The sequence below is a fragment of the Haliotis rubra genome, unplaced genomic scaffold (genome assembly GCF_003918875.1).
Source record: "Haliotis rubra isolate DU_JTF1 unplaced genomic scaffold, ASM391887v1 Scf688, whole genome shotgun sequence".
NCBI classification, from domain to species: domain Eukaryota; kingdom Metazoa; phylum Mollusca; class Gastropoda; order Lepetellida; family Haliotidae; genus Haliotis; species Haliotis rubra.
This window is the reverse complement of record NW_025767399.1, coordinates 96,713-117,170: the sequence shown is the minus strand read 5'-3', so window position 1 is coordinate 117,170 and position 20,458 is coordinate 96,713. Positions and strand designations below refer to the sequence as shown.

The following is a 20,458-nucleotide window of genomic DNA, read 5'->3' as shown; positions in this document are numbered from 1 at the left end:
TGTCGTTGCAGTGGTATATCATGTACAGAGTGTATGTATGTTGTTACAGTGGTATATCATGTACAGAGTGTATGTATGTCGTTTCAGTGGTATATCATATACAGAGTGTATGTGAGTCGTTGCAGTGGTATATCATGTACAGAGTGTATGTATGTCGTTGCACTGGTATATCATGTACAGAGTGTATGTATGTCGTTTCAGTGGTATATCATATACAGAGTGTATGTGAGTCGTTGCACTGGTATATCATGTACAGAGTGTATGTATGTCGTTGCACTGGTATATCATGTACAGAGTGTATGTATGTTGTTGCAGTGGTATATCATACAGAGTGTATGTATGTTGTTGCAGTGGTATATCATGTACAGAATGTATGTATGTCGTTGCAGTGGTATATCATGTACAGCGTGTATGTATGTCGTTGCAGTGGTATATCATGTACAGAGTGTATGTATGTTGTTGGAGTGGTATATCATGTACAGAGTGTATGTATGTTGTTGCAGTGGTATATCATGTACAGAATGTATGTATGTCGTTGCAGTGGTATATCATGTACAGCGTGTATGTATGTCGTTGCAGTGGTATATCATGTACAGAGTGTATGTATGTTGTTACAGTGGTATATCATGTACAGAGTGTATGTATATGTCGCTTCAGTGGTATATCATGTACAGAGTGTATGTGAGTCGTTGCACTGGTATATCATGTACAGAGTGTATGTATGTCGTTGCACTGGTATATCATGTACAGAGTGTATGTGAGTCGTTGCACTGGTATATCATATACAGAGTGTATGTGAGTCGTTGCACTGGTATATCATGTACAGAGTGTATGTATGTCGTTGCAGTGGTATATCATGTACAGAGTGTATGTATGTTGTTGCAGTGGTATATCATACAGAGTGTATGTATGTTGTTGCAGTGGTATATCATGTACAGAGTGTATGTATGTTGTTGAAGTCGTATATCATGTACAGAGTGTATGTAAGTCGTTGCAGTGGTATATCATGTACAGAGTGTATGTATGTTGTTGGCGTGGTATATCATGTACAGAGTGTATGTAAGTCGTTGCAGTGGTATATCATGTACAGAGTGTATGTATGTTGTTGCAGTGGTATATCATACAGAGTGTATGTATGTTGTTGCAGTGGTATATCATGTACAGAATGTATGTATGTTGTTGAAGTCAGTGGTATATCATGTACAGAGTGTATGTAAGTCGTTGCAGTGGTATATCATGTACAGAGTGTATGTATGTTGTTGGAGTGGTATATCATGTACAGAGTGTATGTATGTTGTTACAGTGGTATATCATGTACAGAGTGTATGTATGTCGTTTCAGTGGTATATCATATACAGAGTGTATGTGAGTCGTTGCACTGGTATATCATGTACAGAGTGTATGTATGTCGTTGCACTGGTATATCATGTACAGAGTGTATGTATGTTGTTGCAGTGGTATATCATACAGAGTGTATGTATGTTGTTGCAGTGGTATATCATGTACAGAATGTATGTATGTCGTTGCAGTGGTATATCATGTACAGCGTGTATGTATGTCGTTGCAGTGGTATATCATGTACAGAGTGTATGTATGTTGTTGGAGTGGTATATCATGTACAGAGTGTATGTATGTTGTTGCAGTGGTATATCATGTACAGAATGTATGTATGTCGTTGCAGTGGTATATCATGTACAGCGTGTATGTATGTCGTTGCAGTGGTATATCATGTACAGAGTGTATGTATGTTGTTACAGTGGTATATCATGTACAGAGTGTATGTATGTCGTTTCAGTGGTATATCATGTACAGAGTGTATGTGAGTCGTTGCACTGGTATATCATGTACAGAGTGTATGTATGTCGTTGCACTGGTATATCATGTACAGAGTGTATGTGAGTCGTTGCACTGGTATATCATATACAGAGTGTATGTGAGTCGTTGCACTGGTATATCATGTACAGAGTGTATGTATGTCGTTGCAGTGGTATATCATGTACAGAGTGTATGTATGTTGTTGCAGTGGTATATCATACAGAGTGTATGTATGTTGTTGCAGTGGTATATCATGTACAGAGTGTATGTATGTTGTTGAAGTCGTATATCATGTACAGAGTGTATGTAAGTCGTTGCAGTGGTATATCATGTACAGAGTGTATGTATGTTGTTGGCGTGGTATATCATGTACAGAGTGTATGTAAGTCGTTGCAGTGGTATATCATGTACAGAGTGTATGTATGTTGTTGCAGTGGTATATCATACAGAGTGTATGTATGTTGTTGCAGTGGTATATCATGTACAGAATGTATGTATGTTGTTGAAGTCGTATATCATGTACAGAGTGTATGTAAGTCGTTGCAGTGGTATATCATGTACAGAGTGTATGTATGTTGTTGGAGTGGTATATCATGTACAGAGTGTATGTATGTTGTTACAGTGGTATATCATGTACAGAGTGTATGTATGTCGTTTCAGTGGTATATCATATACAGAGTGTATGTGAGTCGTTGCACTGGTATATCATGTACAGAGTGTATGTATGTCGTTGCACTGGTATATCATGTACAGAGTGTATGTATGTTGTTGCAGTGGTATATCATACAGAGTGTATGTATGTTGTTGAAGTCATATATCATGTACAGAGCGTATGTAAGTCGTTGCACTGGTATATCATGTACAGAGTGTATGTATGTTGTTGGCGTGGTATATCATGTACAGAGTGTATGTAAGTCGTTGCAGTGGTATATCATGTACAGAGTGTATGTATGTTGTTGCAGTGGTATATCATACAGAGTGTATGTATGTTGTTGCAGTGGTATATCATGTACAGAATGTATGTATGTTGTTGAAGTCGTATATCATGTACAGAGTGTATGTAAGTCGTTGCAGTGGTATATCATGTACAGAGTGTATGTATGTTGTTGGTGTGGTATATCATGTACAGAGTGTATGTATGTTGTTACAGTGGTATATCATGTACAGAGTGTATGTATATGTCGTTTCAGTGGTATATCATATACAGAGTGTATGTGAGTCGTTGCACTGGTATATCATGTACAGAGTGTATGTATGTCGTTGCACTGGTATATCATGTACAGAGTGTATGTATGTTGTTGCAGTGGTATATCATACAGAGTGTATGTATGTTGTTGAAGTCATATATCATGTACAGAGCGTATGTAAGTCGTTGCACTGGTATATCATGTACAGAGTGTATGTAAGTTGTTGCAGTGGTATATCATGTACAGAGTGTATGTATGTTGTTACAGTGGTATATCATGTACAGAGTGTATGTATGTTGTTGGAGTGGTATATCATGTACAGAGTGTATGTATGTTGTTACAGTGGTATATCATGTACAGAGTGTATGTATGTCGTTTCAGTGGTATATCATATACAGAGTGTATGTGAGTCGTTGCACTGGTATATCATGTACAGAGTGTATGTATGTCGTTGCACTGGTATATCATGTACAGAGTGTATGTATGTTGTTGCAGTGGTATATCATACAGAGTGTATGTATGTTGTTGAAGTCATATATCATGTACAGAGTGTATGTAAGTCGTTGCACTGGTATATCATGTACAGAGTGTATGTAAGTTGTTGCAGTGGTATATCATGTACAGAGTGTATGTATGTTGTTACAGTGGTATATCATGTACAGAGTGTATGTATGTTGTTGGAGTGGTATATCATGTACAGAGTGTATGTATGTTGTTTCAGTGGTATATCATGTACAGAGTGTATGTATGTTGTTACAGTGGTATATCATATACAGAGTGTATGTGAGTCGTTGCACTGGTATATCATGTACAGAGTGTATGTATGTCGTTGCACTGGTATATCATGTACAGAGTGTATGTATGTTGTTGCAGTGGTATATCATGTACAGAGTGTATGTATGTTGTTGCAGTGGTATATCATACAGAGTGTATGTATGTCGTTGCACTGGTATATCATGTACAGACTGTATGTATGTCGTTGCAGTGGTATATCATGTACAGAGTGTATGTATGTTGTTACAGTGGTATATCATGTACAGAGTGTATGTAAGTCGTTGCACTGGTATATCATGTACAGAGTGTATGTAAGTTGTTGCAGTGGTATATCATGTACAGAGTGTATGTATGTTGTTACAGTGGTATATCATGTACAGAGTGTATGTATGTTGTTGGAGTGGTATATCATGTACAGAGTGTATGTATGTTGTTACAGTGGTATATCATGTACAGAGTGTATGTATGTCGTTTCAGTGGTATATCATATACAGAGTGTATGTGAGTCGTTGCAGTGGTATATCATGTACAGAGTGTATGTATGTCGTTGCACTGGTATATCATGTACAGAGTGTATGTATGTTGTTGCAGTGGTATATCATACAGAGTGTATGTATGTTGTTGCAGTGGTATATCATACAGAGTGTATGTATGTCGTTGCACTGGTATATCATGTACAGAGTGTATGTATGTCGTTGCAGTGGTATATCATGTACAGAATGTATGTATGTTGTTGATGTCGTATATCATGTACAGAGTGTATGTAAGTCGTTGCACTGGTATATCATGTACAGAGTATATGTAAGTTGTTGCAGTGGTATATCATGTACAGAGTGTATGTATGTCGTTGCAGTGGTATATCATGTACAGAGTGTATGTATGTTGTTGGAGTGGTATATCGTACAGAGTGTATGTATGTTGTTGCAGTGGTGTATCATGTACAGAGTGTATGTATGTCGTTGCACTGGTATATCATGTACAGAGTGTATGTAAGTTGTTGCAGTGGTATATCATGTACAGAGTGTATGTATGTTGTTGGAGTGGTATATCATGTACAGAGTGTATGTATGTTGTTGCAGTGGTATATCATACAGAGTGTATGTATGTGGTTGCAGTGGTATATCATGTACAGAATGTATGTATGTCGTTGCAGTGGTATATCATGTACAGCGTGTATGTATGTCGTTGCAGTGGTATATCATGTACAGAGTGTATGTATGTTGTTGGAGTGGTATATCATGTACAGAGTGTATGTATGTCGTTGCACTGGTATATCATGTACAGAATGTATGTATGTCGTTGCAGTGGTATATCATGTACAGCGTGTATGTATGTCGTTGCAGTGGTATATCATGTACAGAGTGTATGTATGTTGTTACAGTGGTATATCATGTACAGAGTGTATGTATGTCGTTTCAGTGGTATATCATGTACAGAGTGTATGTGAGTCGTTGCACTGGTATATCATGTACAGAGTGTATGTATGTCGTTGCACTGGTATATCATGTACAGAGTGTATGTGAGTCGTTGCACTGGTATATCATATACAGAGTGTATGTGAGTCGTTGCACTGGTATATCATGTACAGAGTGTATGTATGTCGTTGCACTGGTATATCATGTACAGAGTGTATGTATGTTGTTGCAGTGGTATATCATACAGAGTGTATGTATGTTGTTGCAGTGGTATATCATGTACAGAATGTATGTATGTCGTTTCAGTGGTATATCATGTACAGCGTGTATGTATGTCGTTGCAGTGGTATATCATGTACAGAGTGTATGTATGTTGTTGGAGTGGTATATCATGTACAGAGTGTATGTATGTTGTTGCAGTGGTATATCATGTACAGAATGTATGTATGTATGTCGTTGCAGTGGTATATCATGAACAGCGTGTATGTATGTCGTTGCAGTGGTATATCATGTACAGAGTGTATGTATGTTGTTACAGTGGTATATCATGTACAGAGTGTATGTATGTCGTTTCAGTGGTATATCATGTACAGAGTGTATGTGAGTCGTTGCACTGGTATATCATATACAGAGTGTATGTGAGTCGTTGCACTGGTATATCATGTACAGAGTGTATGTATGTCGTTGCACTGGTATATCATGTACAGAGTGTATGTATGTTGTTGCAGTGGTATATCATACAGAGTGTATGTATGTTGTTGCAGTGGTATATCATGTACAGAGTGTATGTATGTTGTTGAAGTCGTATATCATGTACAGAGTGTATGTAAGTCGTTGCAGTGGTATATCATGTACTGAGTGTATGTATGTTGTTGGAGTGGTATATCATGTACAGAGTGTATGTAAGTCGTTGCAGTGGTATATCATGTACAGAGTGTATGTATGTTGTTGCAGTGGTATATCATACAGAGTGTATGTATGTTGTTGCAGTGGTATATCATGTACAGAATGTATGTATGTTGTTGAAGTCGTATATCATGTACAGAGTGTATGTAAGTCGTTGCAGTGGTATATCATGTACAGAGTGTATGTATGTTGTTGCAGTGGTATACCATGTACAGAGAGTATGTATGTTGTTGCAGTGATATACCATGTACAGAGTGTATGTGTGTCTTTCAGTGGTATATCATACAGAGTGTATGTGTGTCTTTGAGTGGTATATCATACAGAGAGTATGTATGTTGTTGCAGTGATATACCATGTACAGAGTGTATGTGTGTCTTTCAGTGGTATATCATATAGAGTGTATGTGTGTCTTTCAGTGGTATATCATACAGAGTGTATGTGTGTCTTTCAGTGGTATATCATACAGTGTGTATGTATGTTGTTGGAGTGGTATATCATGTACAGAGTGTATGTGTGTTGTTGGAGTGGTATATCATACAGAGTGTATGTGTGTCATTTCAGTGGGGTAATGCTACGTGGATCAGGCATCAAGTGGGATCTGAGGAAGACACAGCCATATGATGCCTATGACAAGGTGGACTTTGACGTCCCTATTGGACGTATTGGAGACTGCTACGACAGGTTAATAACACACTTGTTTCTATCTTGCATTAAGATACTTATTTGTGATTGATTACTTAGTGAATGGGCAATTCCATTTTGGGGAAAATGCTGAACTTTGTACCATGGCAAATAATATGTGATTATATATTTTTGAAAATATTTTGAGTATGCATATATTTAGATATATGTGCAGAATGGTATGCCCCTGACAAGACCTTTACTGGCTTTAGTGTGTGTTACATTCTATGCATGTTCTGAAATACAGACCCATGCCAGTTATATTCGGACACTTGACGTAACTTCCATAGACTTACATGTTATTTCAGTGTAGCATAAATAATTTTCATGAAGTGAGTTTAAGATGGATCTATGTAAAATTTGACAGGCAAATTTGAAATCATCTTTGCTTTGCCTATATATATAATTTCATTTCAATTCTCCAACCACTATTTAACTAATGACATCACATTTAGCAACTTACGTATGGTTCCACAATGCACAATCCTATAGGCCGCCATGTTGGCGGAGTTCACGGCACTGTACACATGTTGATTACATTGTTGCCATTCGATAAATAAGCAATGGAAAATTAAACTTTGTGATTGTAGGTAAAATGATTCCTCACAAGTGTGCAAAATTTGACTTGGATCTTACGAAAATGAAATTCATGAAAATTGTTTATGCTACACTAAATTAACATGTAAGTCTATGAAAATTATGTCAAGTGTCCGAATATTGCACGGGTCTGTAGGTTTCTACATGTTTGGTATGCTGTTGCTTTTACATCACACACATGCAGTTATAAAGGGTTATGTATGACTGTAGAGATATTGATGTCAAGGCTACTGACATGTGAATATCTTCATAAGGAAGGACTTTTAATGCAAATTCTACCATGAATCAAGAAAATACTAGATTCTGATTGGTTGTTCAGAAAAATCAGACGGCATCAATTGTGGATTGACGCTCATCTGATTGTAAGGCCGCTTCACCGCGCATTGACAAATCTTATTGTGAGAACTACTTTCGTTTGACCACAATGATGGCGGATCATAACAACAGCTCCATGGATTTTGACGCTGACTTTCGAATATTCCACATAGGCAATTGGAAATTAAAAATTAAAAATGCGTTTGATTTCATTGCGCTTCACTGTGCACATATAGAACACTGCCTCACTACTTCAGCTTGACCACCAACATGACTAATATCAACACAACAGACGTGATGGAAATGCTGATAAAACATTTATTTAAACTCGAAAAATACAATTATATGATTTCCCCCTCCCCACATACACACACACACACACACAATTATGAGGGAACCTCACTATCATATTACCTTCAATTATAAAAATATTCAAACTCAATTACAATACACAGCCCCAAACATAAACAAAACAATATCTAACATATAAATCAGAAAGCCTTGTAAAAATACATCCCTATCTATACAAAATATGCAGCAAAACATTAGTAAACATTTACCTACCTGGTAAATGGTATATTTAATTCCGTTTAGAATGGGAAATTTGCAAGATAGATCTAACGGTCTGGCGAAACACAACATTTATGCCACTCATAGTCATACTCCATCATATCCCGTTGCATCGTTCACAAAATAATTCTGTTCTCTGCCAGCTTCCCGCAAGGGTTGTCACTGTTATGTTCATCTAATTTGAAAACGCTTGGACACAGTCCAGTCCCAAGCGATGAAAACAAAGTTCCAAGGAATCACAAGTTAGTCGTGATGTACACTAAGCAGCAGCACTGTCACCCTTTTGTGGCATGCCGGGTGGAGGCAGTGCGATGAAATCATGATAGGCGGTCATAAAAATCAACAGTCTTTGATGAGTTACAGGTCGTAGGTTGATCAGGAAAGTATCTATCCTTCGATTCTGCAGGGTTCAGATTCGACAGTCAGTCAAGTATTGCCCACTGTCACTTCAAATTTCAACCTTTTCGCGAAATGTAAACACTGGCTCGTCCGCCATTTCAAACTGTTCGCGTAACTGTCTACTTGAAGAAAATAAGTATGTCAGACGATTCCATTTATAGTGTGGCCAGGGGTACAGTTTCACGGCACACAAAAACAATAGGCTGGTTTTAGTCGCAGGAGTTGGGATGAAAAAACCCCAAGATCTCGGGTATTACATAATTGCATTGAATAAATAGTAGTTTGATTTCTTTGGACAGAATATTGTTATGTTGTAATGTTAAAAAATACGAACGGCACCTACCGCTCCCTTCACAGACGAGTTCAATTAAGCCTCTCGTCCCATGCCGGATTACACAGTGTCTTCCGCAGAGCGAGGAAGTTCGATTTTAAATGGTTCATGGTAGAATGGAGATAACCCTAGTGTGTTTGAAAATCAGAGACATGCTTTACTGTATTGATGGCGAGTAAAAATTTAGTCGCCATCAATTCAGTAAAGCATGTCTCTGATTTTCAAACACACTAGGTTTATCTCCTAAGTAATCTTATGTTTGAGATACCTCCTGGAATTAGACATCATATTTTTATCTTATTTTGACCAATCAGATTCAAACATAGTAGAAAATTAGTATGGAATATGAAAGACAATTTGTTACACTCAACTTTCATTTTTATTAAACAGTTGCTCTGCTCGTGTAGGGCAATGGTGATGAGATTCATATAATCGCTGTTACAGATACCTGATCCGTATGGAGGAGATGAGACAGTCACTGAGGATCATCCACCAGTGTCTCAACAAGATGCCACCAGGTGAAGTGCGTGTTGATGACAACAAGATTTCTCCTCCTAAACGGGCAGAGATGAAGGTAAATAGTGTCTGTATCTGGTATACCAACTATCAACTGAGATATTCTTTTAGCTTGTTGGAATTCAGTTGAACAATTGCAAGAAATCTAGTTACTGTTATTTAACAAACAAGATAAAGACAAAATATGATCATAAAGGAAAAAATATTTGCAAGCAAGTGAGTGTGAGAATACCAAAGTGGTAACAGTGTGTTTTGTGACAGAAGATTTGAACATGTATGTTCTCCGTTATCTCATTGTACAGGTAGAAACTAACCCAGGCCAGTCTCACATACAAGTATAACAATTTCAGGCTATTTAAAACTTGAAATGCATTATTACATCATTACCAGCTGTCACACTGGATAATGAGATATGACTGAAATAATGTCACAAGAAAAAACAGACTGTCCTATGTTTTACTTTGTAATACTGATGTATAACGAGAAAAGTTGTTACTTATTTGGAAATAATGGTAAGAATCTTAATTTTTATCATTCTTTCTCTTCAATATGAGAACTGAAATGGTTGATAAATGTAATGAAGAAAGAAATGTTCAAGGGAGGCAACTCTGTACCCTTGATTGTAAGATTGTCTGCCCCTTCTCCACATGTCTTCTGTCAGCTCCATTCATACAGCAGTCAGTACCATTGTTTCATTTTGTTAGGTACTTGGATGCCACTTATTATGACATTGATATCTGTGGAAACAAGTTATCCTTTGCCTACTAACTGAACAGGAGTGAATAAGTAATGGATCTTCTTAAATGAAGATTTCTTAGTACATGTGTTTTAAGGAAAATATGCCATCTTATGCTTGTACCCTGAAATATTGTTTCATTATGTTTGACATCATTATTTTCCTCATATAAAATGATGTTTCAACCTCAAACAATCCCTTTAATATTTTCACTGATCAAAAGAAGGCGAATCACTATAATGTACAGAAGAGGACGTTATGTGTATGCGAGATCCCTGTTGTGCTAATACAAAGTGACTACCTGTGAGGGAGTCACTCATTCACGTGACTGCCTGACCATGCCAGGGGAATTCTGCATGTCACGTAAAATTGTGTCTAAAAGTGATATTTATGAATATAATGGTTCAGTCATTGATTGTTCTTCGAGTTATTGAATGACATGAATGAAAATGTAAATAGAAAATTCGCATAGTCAATTTTTGAGCAAAATGTGATGACTTTTAACAGCGTATTTCACCAATGTTCATATTTTTCAGAAATGTAAATTTAGTATTTTCTGAAAGCTCATTCATTGTAGATTCAAAATATACATGCAGCTTTCAAGGCACAGGAATGCACATCTCATGGTTATTTAGTTGAAACACATTAACTTTCTTCGAAACTGTCTTGCATAGAAGTGACTGGAGCAGCGAACTGTTAATGCAAGGTAACCGATGCCTGACTAAATTGTTCAGTCAAAACATCCGTTACTAGGTATTTGTGAAGTGTACAAGAAATATGTGAGATTTCATTTAACAGTCAAAACAACACTTTATTTATTCCATTGATGCCTTGAAAATATAAGGCTGTGTATATTTAGGATTGTAGACTTTGAATTTGGAAGTGAATGTTCATGATGATGTTTTTGTGTTGTAGGAGTCTATGGAGTCATTGATCCATCACTTCAAGCTGTACTCTGAGGGCTACCAGGTTCCTCCAGGCTCTACCTACACAGCCATTGAGGCACCCAAGGTGAGCCCCTCATGTACAGTGTAGTACTATAATGCCATCGTGACTCTCTAGGTGAGTTCATGACACAGTACTATACAGCCATCGTGACACTCTAGGTGAGTTCATGACACAGTACTATAAGGCCATCGTGACTCTCTAGGTGAGTTCATGACACAGTACTATACAGCCATCGTGACTCTCTAGGTGAGTTCGTGACACAGTACTATAAAGTCATCGTGACACTCTAGGTGAGTTCATGACACAGTACTATACAGCCATCGTGACACTCTAGGTGAGTTCATGACACAGTACTATAAGGCCATCGTGACTCTCTAGGTGAGTTCATGACACAGTACTATACAGCCATCGTGACTCTCTAGGTGAGTTCGTGACACAGTACTATAAAGTCATCGTGACACTCTAGGTGAGTTCATGACACAGTACTATACAGCCACCGTGACCCTCTAGGATAGTTCCACACAGCCATTGATGCTTCCAAAGTGAGTTCATGATAACTACTACACATTTGTTGCAGCACTCAATATGATCTAATGACGATACTGTGAATACAGGCTGTACATGTGCAGTATGACCAATGATAAAGCTCTGCTTCTGCCAGATTGCCAGGACCTAGCAGTACATCTGTCCAATTGCAATGATCCTGTGTCCAGTTTACAATCATGTATAAATACTTCTATCCAGGTTGCAGTGATGTGGCTGTAGTTCTCTATATTGCAAATTATGCACTTCTATTCAGATTGCAATGATCTGGATTTTTGTTTCTGTATTTGTATTTTTAACCTATCATTTCGTTTAACCAACATTAAGATTAAAGTTACTGATCCACTGTGTTGACTTTCAGGGCGAGTTTGGAGTTTACCTTGTGTCTGATGGCACCAACAGGCCATACAGATGCAAGATCAAAGCTCCAGGATTTGCTCATCTGGTAGGTCGCATTGTCATTGCTTGGTTCTGGCAAGTAAACATTATAATGTGTGCTCCATCTTCATTTCCAGGGTTCTGGCAAGTACAGTTGTACAAAACAACCTTAGCGCTAAGACTGTTGTAAGTCTGTGTCGAGGGATGGGACTTACAATCACCTTAGCGCTAAGGTTGTTTTGTACAATGCCCCCTGGTGGATCATTGCTCATGCTGTCAACTTCTGGTTTGCCTGGCTCAACACCATTTACTCACTCTCACGAAATAATGAGCAAGTAATAATTTTTCCTTATCCTGACTCATGCTCTTTTGCTTGTCTTCTTCTTCTTGCGAACATAGTGGAACACTTGTATCTCCTTATTTGAAGCTCCCTTCAAAATAAAATCACTAATTGGTACTCACCACGAGTTGCTCCCCTTTGTCTCCCCTGGCGGGAAAAGGTGTCGCCACCCTCTGGCCATGTGCTGCACTCTCTCCTTCTTCGCCCAGTGAGCAGGATGTGAGAGCGCCTTGTGTCTCCTTACACACATATCCTTTGATAATCTCTTAGTTTTTACCTCTCATAGGTTACTATAGAGGTATAGCTAGTATCCTTTACTATTTGTATTGATTAATTATCATGATTTCTACTGTTTATTCCGTGTATTCGTGATTGTTCAGCTAGCTTTACGTTCATGAAAATCTGTACCGATTTGTAGATTACGCTTTTCTGCCTCCGATCCACATGTAATATGCCCTAGTTGTTCTACGCCGTGTGCGTTTAATTCACGATTGCAGTTACTGCATTAATTTATCTCATTCTGCATTTAATAAATATCATCTTTGCGTCTTAAGACGCGTGCTGCAGATAGATCACGCAAACAAGGGCAAAACATGGCAGAGAGTCCAGATATTCCTTCCAGTCAGCTGCTAGCGATCGACCCTCTCCCGTCTGGTGTTCTGCTAGAGACCCTGCGCGCAGAGGAACGGGGGCGCAGTCCGTTACCTCGAAAAAGCGACCGCCTCCCCAGACATCCCGTCATTGCAGACTAAGTCTAAGAGGGCTCTCATCGCCGCCTCAACGCAGATTGAGGACACCCAGGGCAGCGCAGACTTCCAAAGGAAATCTCTGAAGACAGCAAGAACTTTCTCAGCCGAGATCGTTCCAGCAGCAGAGTTGGGCCTCTCGATGATCAGCCGATAATCATCCCTCGACTTACGGCAGAAGAAGCTGACGGTGTCAGCGACTGTGACTTCTGCAGAGATCTCCATGCAGCCTGATGCCTCTACACCGGCGTCAGACGTCATTGATGTGAACCCCATCGCAGAAAAGACGCCGACGACTTCGCCACAGATCATCCCAGAAGACATGATGCGGCAGATTATGAACATCATGGAGGACCACTACAAACTGCGCAAGCAGGGTCCGAACCCAGCGAAGGCTCCAACGTGACAGCACCCCAGAGGCACCCCCGTCAACGTAGCAGCCAAGACGATGTCACCTTCGAAGGAAGTCCCGCACCACCTTGGCGAAGGACCTAGATGTACAGCCGCCGAAGGCCTTAGCGCGGCGGAGAGATCATCACCATCTTCGATTTCATCTCTAGATATGGACTCAGACCATCAGACATCACGGAAGCGCTAAGGTCATATCATCGATCCCGGACGGGCGCAAATGAAGCTTTCTCGGCATTCGCGGCGACATATGATTCCAGATCTTCATCGTCTAGAAGAACATCGAGGGACTGCCGAAGAGCTTCAGAAGCTATCAACATTCACCTCACAAGTCTCGAAGAAGATCATCCCATAGACGATCTCCACTCCGTTCATCACCAGGTCGATCACCCATCAGATCTCCACATAGAGCGGCACAAGTCAACTAGATCGCCACAAACCTCATCAGATATACAGACAGCTACACGCAGCGGTCGAAGAGCATCTACAATTTATTAATGATGATGGTTTTGAGGATGATGGAGGAATCATATTTTCTGATGCAGAATCACGGTATTGGATGGTCAATAACCTAGATCTCACATCACCATCTAAAAGTGGCAATACAGCTCAGGCGTATTTGATGAAGGAAGATGATCCAGATGCAATCACTCTACCCGATCGAATCTCGATTAGCGCAGTGCCACAGAATCTAGATGCAGCTTTCCAGAAAGCTCACGAAAGTTCAGATACCACATCTACCCAACTTTCAAGCCAAGAAGTTCTCCACGCATAACATGGACTCCTTCTACAAGGCCCAGGACATCGATGAGAACTATAAGATCATCAGCGATGTAAAGAACAAGATTTACAAGATGGATGATCGCAAGTTGGCTCATATAGAAACCATGACGAAGGCGTATGTTCTTTGGGTTAAATAGATCTAGGGGCGATCAATGAGACTCTTATTACTAGATTCGAGGATTCCACGACGGAAGATGATAGAATGATTTATTCTGCCTTACTTATGCAAAAGAAAGATCAGCAGTTTTAACGGATCATCTTACATCTGTTTCAGCAGCACTGACCTTAGCTGCGTCGTCAAGGCCTCCTGCGCCTCCTGTAATTGGGGAGAACTTTACAGCCCCACTTTATACAGCCCGTGGTCGACAACATCCATCTTTGGCGGAGAAATCGACAAGGTCGCCAAGGAAGTCTCTAAGGATTCCAGGGAAGTCCTTATGATTAGATCGATGGACACACTAGCCAGCGTCATTCGTCAGACTTCACAAAGATACTCAGGCAGATCTAAGTTCACGGGCCTACAAAGAGCAAGAGACAGGAAGATAGCCAGCTCTAGAGGTAAAGATTCTTTTAAAATTAAGCCCATATGGCAACTATAGAGGAGGATCAGGAAGAGGCAGGACACCCAGAGGTTCCCGCAATTATAGGCGCTGAAACACAGGTTGAACGACTGGAGTCTTCCACCCCAGCCGTTCCAGTACAACCAGCTCAAGTGGGTGGGCGCCTCCAACTACACTGGGAAAACTGGGGAATACTGCAAGATCCTTACGTCTCCAACATTATGCAACACGGATTTCAGTATCCCTCTACAGGACAAGCCTCGCTGACAATCAAACCCCCAAGTTCGATTTACAAAGCAACAACTACCAAAGATAAAGAGGCTGTCTCATCACTCCTATCCAAACAGGCCATAGAAGTAATAGACCAAGCAAGCGTCGAACCAGGTTTCTACTCCCCAGTTTTCCTAGTTCCCAAGAAAAACTCCACGGAGAAATACAGACTCATCTACAACATGAGCTTTTTCAACAAGAACTATCACGCAAAACCACGAAGTTTAAGCATGATACATTTACCTCAGTTACGCCAGATGATTAGTCCTATGGACTACATGGGCAGCATAGATCTACAGGATGCCTACTTGCACATCCCCATTCATCCCGATTCCAGGAAATACCTACGATTTACTCTAGAAGGGCTACATTACCAGTGGAAAGTACTCCCATTGAATATCATCAGCCCCTGGCTATTCACGAGGATAACGAAACCGATTATCAAATTTCTACATCGTCAAAGGGCTACGCCAGTGCGTTTTACCTCGACGACGGGATACAAGTAGATCAAGATCCACTCGTCTCAAACTACAGTTAAATTACATCATAAAGCTACTAACACAACTAGGTTGGTTAGTAAACTTACGCAAGTCGGACCTAGTACCATCGCCAAGACCTACAGTTCCTAGGTATTCGATTCATCACAAATCGCGAACCGTATTATGGTACCAGAAGACCGTTGGCTCAAGATACAACAGACCATTCCACCAGCTCTACTCTCTCCGTTACCACTCGCGACAATGGCAGAGCCTACTAGGTCTTCTCACATCAGCCCAAGACATGACTGTCACAGGCAGATTACAGTTACGCGTCCCTACAGGTCCTCATCAACGCACATCTCAGCGATGTACAACCATTCAGTCTACGAAACATCTCAGACCACATCTACTATGGTGGACCAAGGAATCGAATGTCTCGCGAAGGGATTGGTTTAGCAGAGCAGGAATACAAAACCCATCTGTATGTAGGCGCGTCACTCCAAGGTTGGGGAGCTCATCTCACCAACCACACGATATCAGGGTTATGGAATCAGCAAGAATGCAAACTCCATATAAACAGTCTAGAAATGAAAGCTGTAATCAGCGCCATTCTACATTGGAGCACATTTCTACAAAATCTTGCTAATGATCCATACAGACAATTAAGACAGTGGCGTTCTACATAAACAAGCAAGGCTCAACGAGATCGATGAACCTTTTGAACCTAAGCTTTCAACTGTTCGATTTAATACAAGATCTAAATCTACATGTCAGAGCAGTGCACATTCGAGCCAGAAATATACTAGCAGGCGGCTCTCTCGGCCTCATCTACCATCACCGACAGAGTGGATGATCAACCGGAAATTTTTGCACAGATAATCAAGCAATTAGGAGCTAGCTAATAGACCTATTAAGCCACGCAGATTCAACAATCAGCTACCGACATTACGTGTCACCAGTCCCAGACCCCCAAGCTTGGGCAGCGGACGCTCTAAGTCTATCATGGGAAGGCCTCAATGCGTCACGGCGTTTCGCCCGCCAGCAATAATACCTCAAGTATTACAGAAAATCAGACAAACACAGAGCCTACAACTCACTTTGGTCGCCCTACTGGCCGGCCAGAGCGTCGGTTTCCCATACTAATTCAAGAAATCGGTCAACCAACACTGGAGCTACCCAAGCGGCATAAACCTGTTAATTCATCCTCACACCAAACAAGTGCACGGAAACCCAGCAATGTTCCAACTACACGTTATGGACTGTATACAAATGTGTTTAAACAAGAGAGGATATTCTGCCAGGGCGGCAAAAGCAGTCACGCTTGCCTTCACGTCAACTTCGTGGCAATACTGCGGCGACAAAGTGGCACAGTTTGAAAATTATGCAACAAAGAAAGGGTTTACAGCAAGAGAGCTTCACAACCTCAAGTGGCAGACTATTTGTGTTACCTACGCCAAAACAAACATTTAAAAGGTTCAACGATATCAACATATCTTGCGGCTTAGCTCTGTAATCACCATGAGAGCGGTGTCAAATTGACAAGATCTCCAGAGTTACTGGCCTTACTACGAGCTTTCGATTGGAGGACCAAAGCGGAAGTTCCGCTTCCAGCTTGGGATCTGAATGTAGTGTTACAACACCTCACGAGTGAGGTCTATGAACCATTGGAATCGACAAACTTTGAATTTCTCTCACAGAAAACATTGTTTCTGCTATCGCTAGCCACAGCAGCAAGAATGTCTGAAATTCACGCTCTGGATTACGAGAGGATACAGTTTGATGACAATCATAACACAGCGCACCTCCGGATTAAGATGGGATTTCATTGCAAAGAATCAACTGCCAGGTCAACCAGACAGATTATTCCACATCCGGTATCCTCTATTCTCGGATCACAAGATACACAAGACCTATCACTGTGTCGGTAAGAGCTCAAAGTTTATTTCTGACGATCCAAAACAAGGAGAAAGATTTCTCAAGCGTTTATTCATCCCATTATAAGCCTCACGAATCAAACAGAAGTGTCACGGACCACAATATCTATTTGGATAAGGACTGTCATTCTCCGTGCCTACAAGGCAGCAGGCTTGGACCCACCAACAGCATCAAATCCACATGAGATCAGGGCACTGGCCTCTACCCTCGCCCTACGGTAACTGTTCCTTGAACACGATTATGGAAGGATGCTATTGGAAATCTAACATGGTATTTGCTAATCACTACCTAAGAGACATCACTACAGAAGATGTCTCTGGCATTCATTTCGGACCACTGGTCCTCGCTCAACAACTGACAGTCCCTGCAGTAGGCGTTAAAATATTAGCCTCACAAGATTAATATGTATTTTATACATACTCATCTAGCTTATAACTCTAAGGAGTTTTAGGGCTATGTATATATGTTCAGCTTAAGTATTCTACCTTAAGCATATACTTGGATATAGTCAATTTCAGTGCCTCTATCAGAGTCACCTATATATATATATATATAATTTATATGTATTGTTCAATATATTCATAATGTAATTCCCCTTTAATGGCTTTATATAACCTATGGTTTCTTTATACAGGAAACATCCTAAATCTAAGGCTTCATGAAGTTCCGTGAGGGAATATTACAGTATATCTATACAAAATCACTAATTATAAATCCAAAGTATTCTGTTACCCACCTCCGTTCCATTAGGATGCTACAAACAAAGAGCATGAGTCAGGATAAGGAAAAATATGTAATTTTTAGAGTAAAATTGATATTTTATACTTATCCTGACTCATGAGGTTAACCCTCCCATCCTCCCCACATAACACTTTGGATTTCCCTGTAAATTCAAGTGTTGGGCTCGCTAAATCAGGAGAGAGTGGAGCACATGGCCAGAGGGTGGCGACACCTTTTCCCGCCAGGGGAGACAAAGGGGAGCAACTCGTGGTGAGTACCAATTAGTGATTTTATTTTGAAGGGAGCTTCAAATAAGGAGATACAAGTGTTCCACTATGTTCGCAAGAAGAAGAAGACAAGCAAAAGAGCATGAGTCAGGATAAGTATAAAATATCAATTTTACTCTAAAAATTACATATTTCAGAACACTTGTATCAATGTTTGTTGGTTCCCTTCAAACTTACCCTTAATCTATAAAATCTTAATAGCACCATTTTGTAGCACCACAGCTGCCATATGTGGAATGGTGTATGGTTGAAAGTAGTCATCACTCATCAGGAGCTTTGTTTATTTGTATATCTTGCTGTTATGTACTGTTTTGTAAACTGTTATTAGCTATCAAATGCATGTGTTATAGAACATGTTTAGCTACTAAGCTATTATTTCTTTCTGTGAAAATTTGTTTTGAAAGTTTACTCATTATTTCAGGCTGGTTTGGACAAGATGTCAAGGAAGCACATGTTGGCCGATGTTGTTGCTATAATAGGTGAGGCATATATTTCGTATTCAAGTATGTGTGTTCCATTTATAAATTAGAATAAGATTATTGAAATTGATCACTTTCATTTTTGTGTTTTCCAGCAATAAAATCACAGGAATTCTTAGAAGACTTTGAGGTTCAGACAATATCCTGAGTGAATATGATTTTATATATGAAAGTTATTAGCAAGTTGGAAAGGGGAGGTGACTATGTAGCATATATTTTAGATTGCCTCCCCCTTGCTCAGTACTTGCCTAATCGTGTCAGTTTTCACTGTGTAACTGATGTAACTGATTGTTTCAGGAACCCTGGATGTTGTGTTTGGTGAAGTAGACCGATAGAGCAGAGGATGGCACCTTGAGACAAGTATGTGAGTGAGTGAGTTTAGTTATGTAGTGGTAGGGAACAACATACCTTCAATGTGGCATTGTAGATCTTAAGGACTGTATGTGTTCACAGACAACCTGGTCAAGTAGTGTGTAGGATGACATGTTCGCATACAATGCGATATAGTAGAAGACTGTGCGATATACATGAACTTAGTTCACAAGCTCATGTGACTTCTGGTGAAGATTAACCCTCAGCTGTGGCATGGTTGAAAGTGGTGTCAGGTGCCCATGGGGGTATTTTCATGTTCTCACTGGACTGCTGTTTTGACTTTGCAGCTCCACACCAATCCTGATCAAGTTCTGTATTCTTTGTTCATGGTGAGCAGTAACTGGATGACAAGTGCGGCCAGTTCTGATGTGTGTGTTGTGTGTTGCAGATACTAGCTGTTGTGACGCAGACCAATGAACACAGGAGGGAGAGCAACTATGTGAAGGAATATTTATTGTACATACAGTGTGTTGAAGCACCCCCAGTCTCAGCAGTACATTGCTACAGCAGTCTGTCATTGGTAATTGTTTTGTACATAAAGGCCATATTTGTGAAACATTTCGTGAATGTTATGATTTGATGGCATTAAAACTTAACAACAAGGACATTCTGTGTTGTTTGTTATTCTTTGGAAAACTGAACATAGTACAGGATGCATGACATCACAGACACATGTATATCAGTGTGGGGAGTACATTGATGTCTGTCACCCTACCCTGACATTGCATCAATATCAGTCATTGGATTGTATGTCTGGTTCAGACACTATTGTATCCAATGGCATCAAGCAAGAAATAATAAATTGTTCATTTAGTTCAGATGTGATTCATGAAATCAATTTCTGGAGTGAAGCAATTAGAAATTGCACTCAAGTCGGAAATCGGGGGGAATGTTTTGTTTTCCTGTTTTTTTTTGCACTGAACCAAACTCATCTGTGAAGACCTGGAAATGGATGAAGGTGTTAAATG

At 40.0% G+C, this 20,458-nt stretch overlaps 1 protein-coding gene across 3 annotated transcripts in view; it reads left to right on the top strand.

Annotated features, from left to right (window-relative positions):
• LOC124258231 (NADH-ubiquinone oxidoreductase 49 kDa subunit-like) overlaps nucleotides 1–20,097 on the top strand; it is a 33,875-nt gene extending 13,778 nt beyond the window's left edge. The window contains exons 9-15 of one of the 3 annotated variants that reach the window (XM_046692295.1): nucleotides 6,659–6,778; nucleotides 9,435–9,564; nucleotides 11,158–11,253; nucleotides 12,095–12,178; nucleotides 19,061–19,118; nucleotides 19,416–19,478; nucleotides 19,879–20,097. In XM_046692295.1, coding sequence (XP_046548251.1) covers nucleotides 6,659–6,778; nucleotides 9,435–9,564; nucleotides 11,158–11,253; nucleotides 12,095–12,178; nucleotides 19,061–19,118; nucleotides 19,416–19,453 — 526 coding nt within the window. In that variant the 3' untranslated portion in view covers nucleotides 19,454–19,478; nucleotides 19,879–20,097. Of the gene's footprint in view, nucleotides 1–6,658; nucleotides 6,779–9,434; nucleotides 9,565–11,157; nucleotides 11,254–12,094; nucleotides 12,179–19,060; nucleotides 19,119–19,415; nucleotides 19,487–19,878 lie in introns of all 3 variants that reach the window. The other 2 variants (XM_046692297.1, XM_046692296.1) reach the window with 2 other exon arrangements.
• Nucleotides 20,098–20,458: the final 361 nt, after the last annotated feature.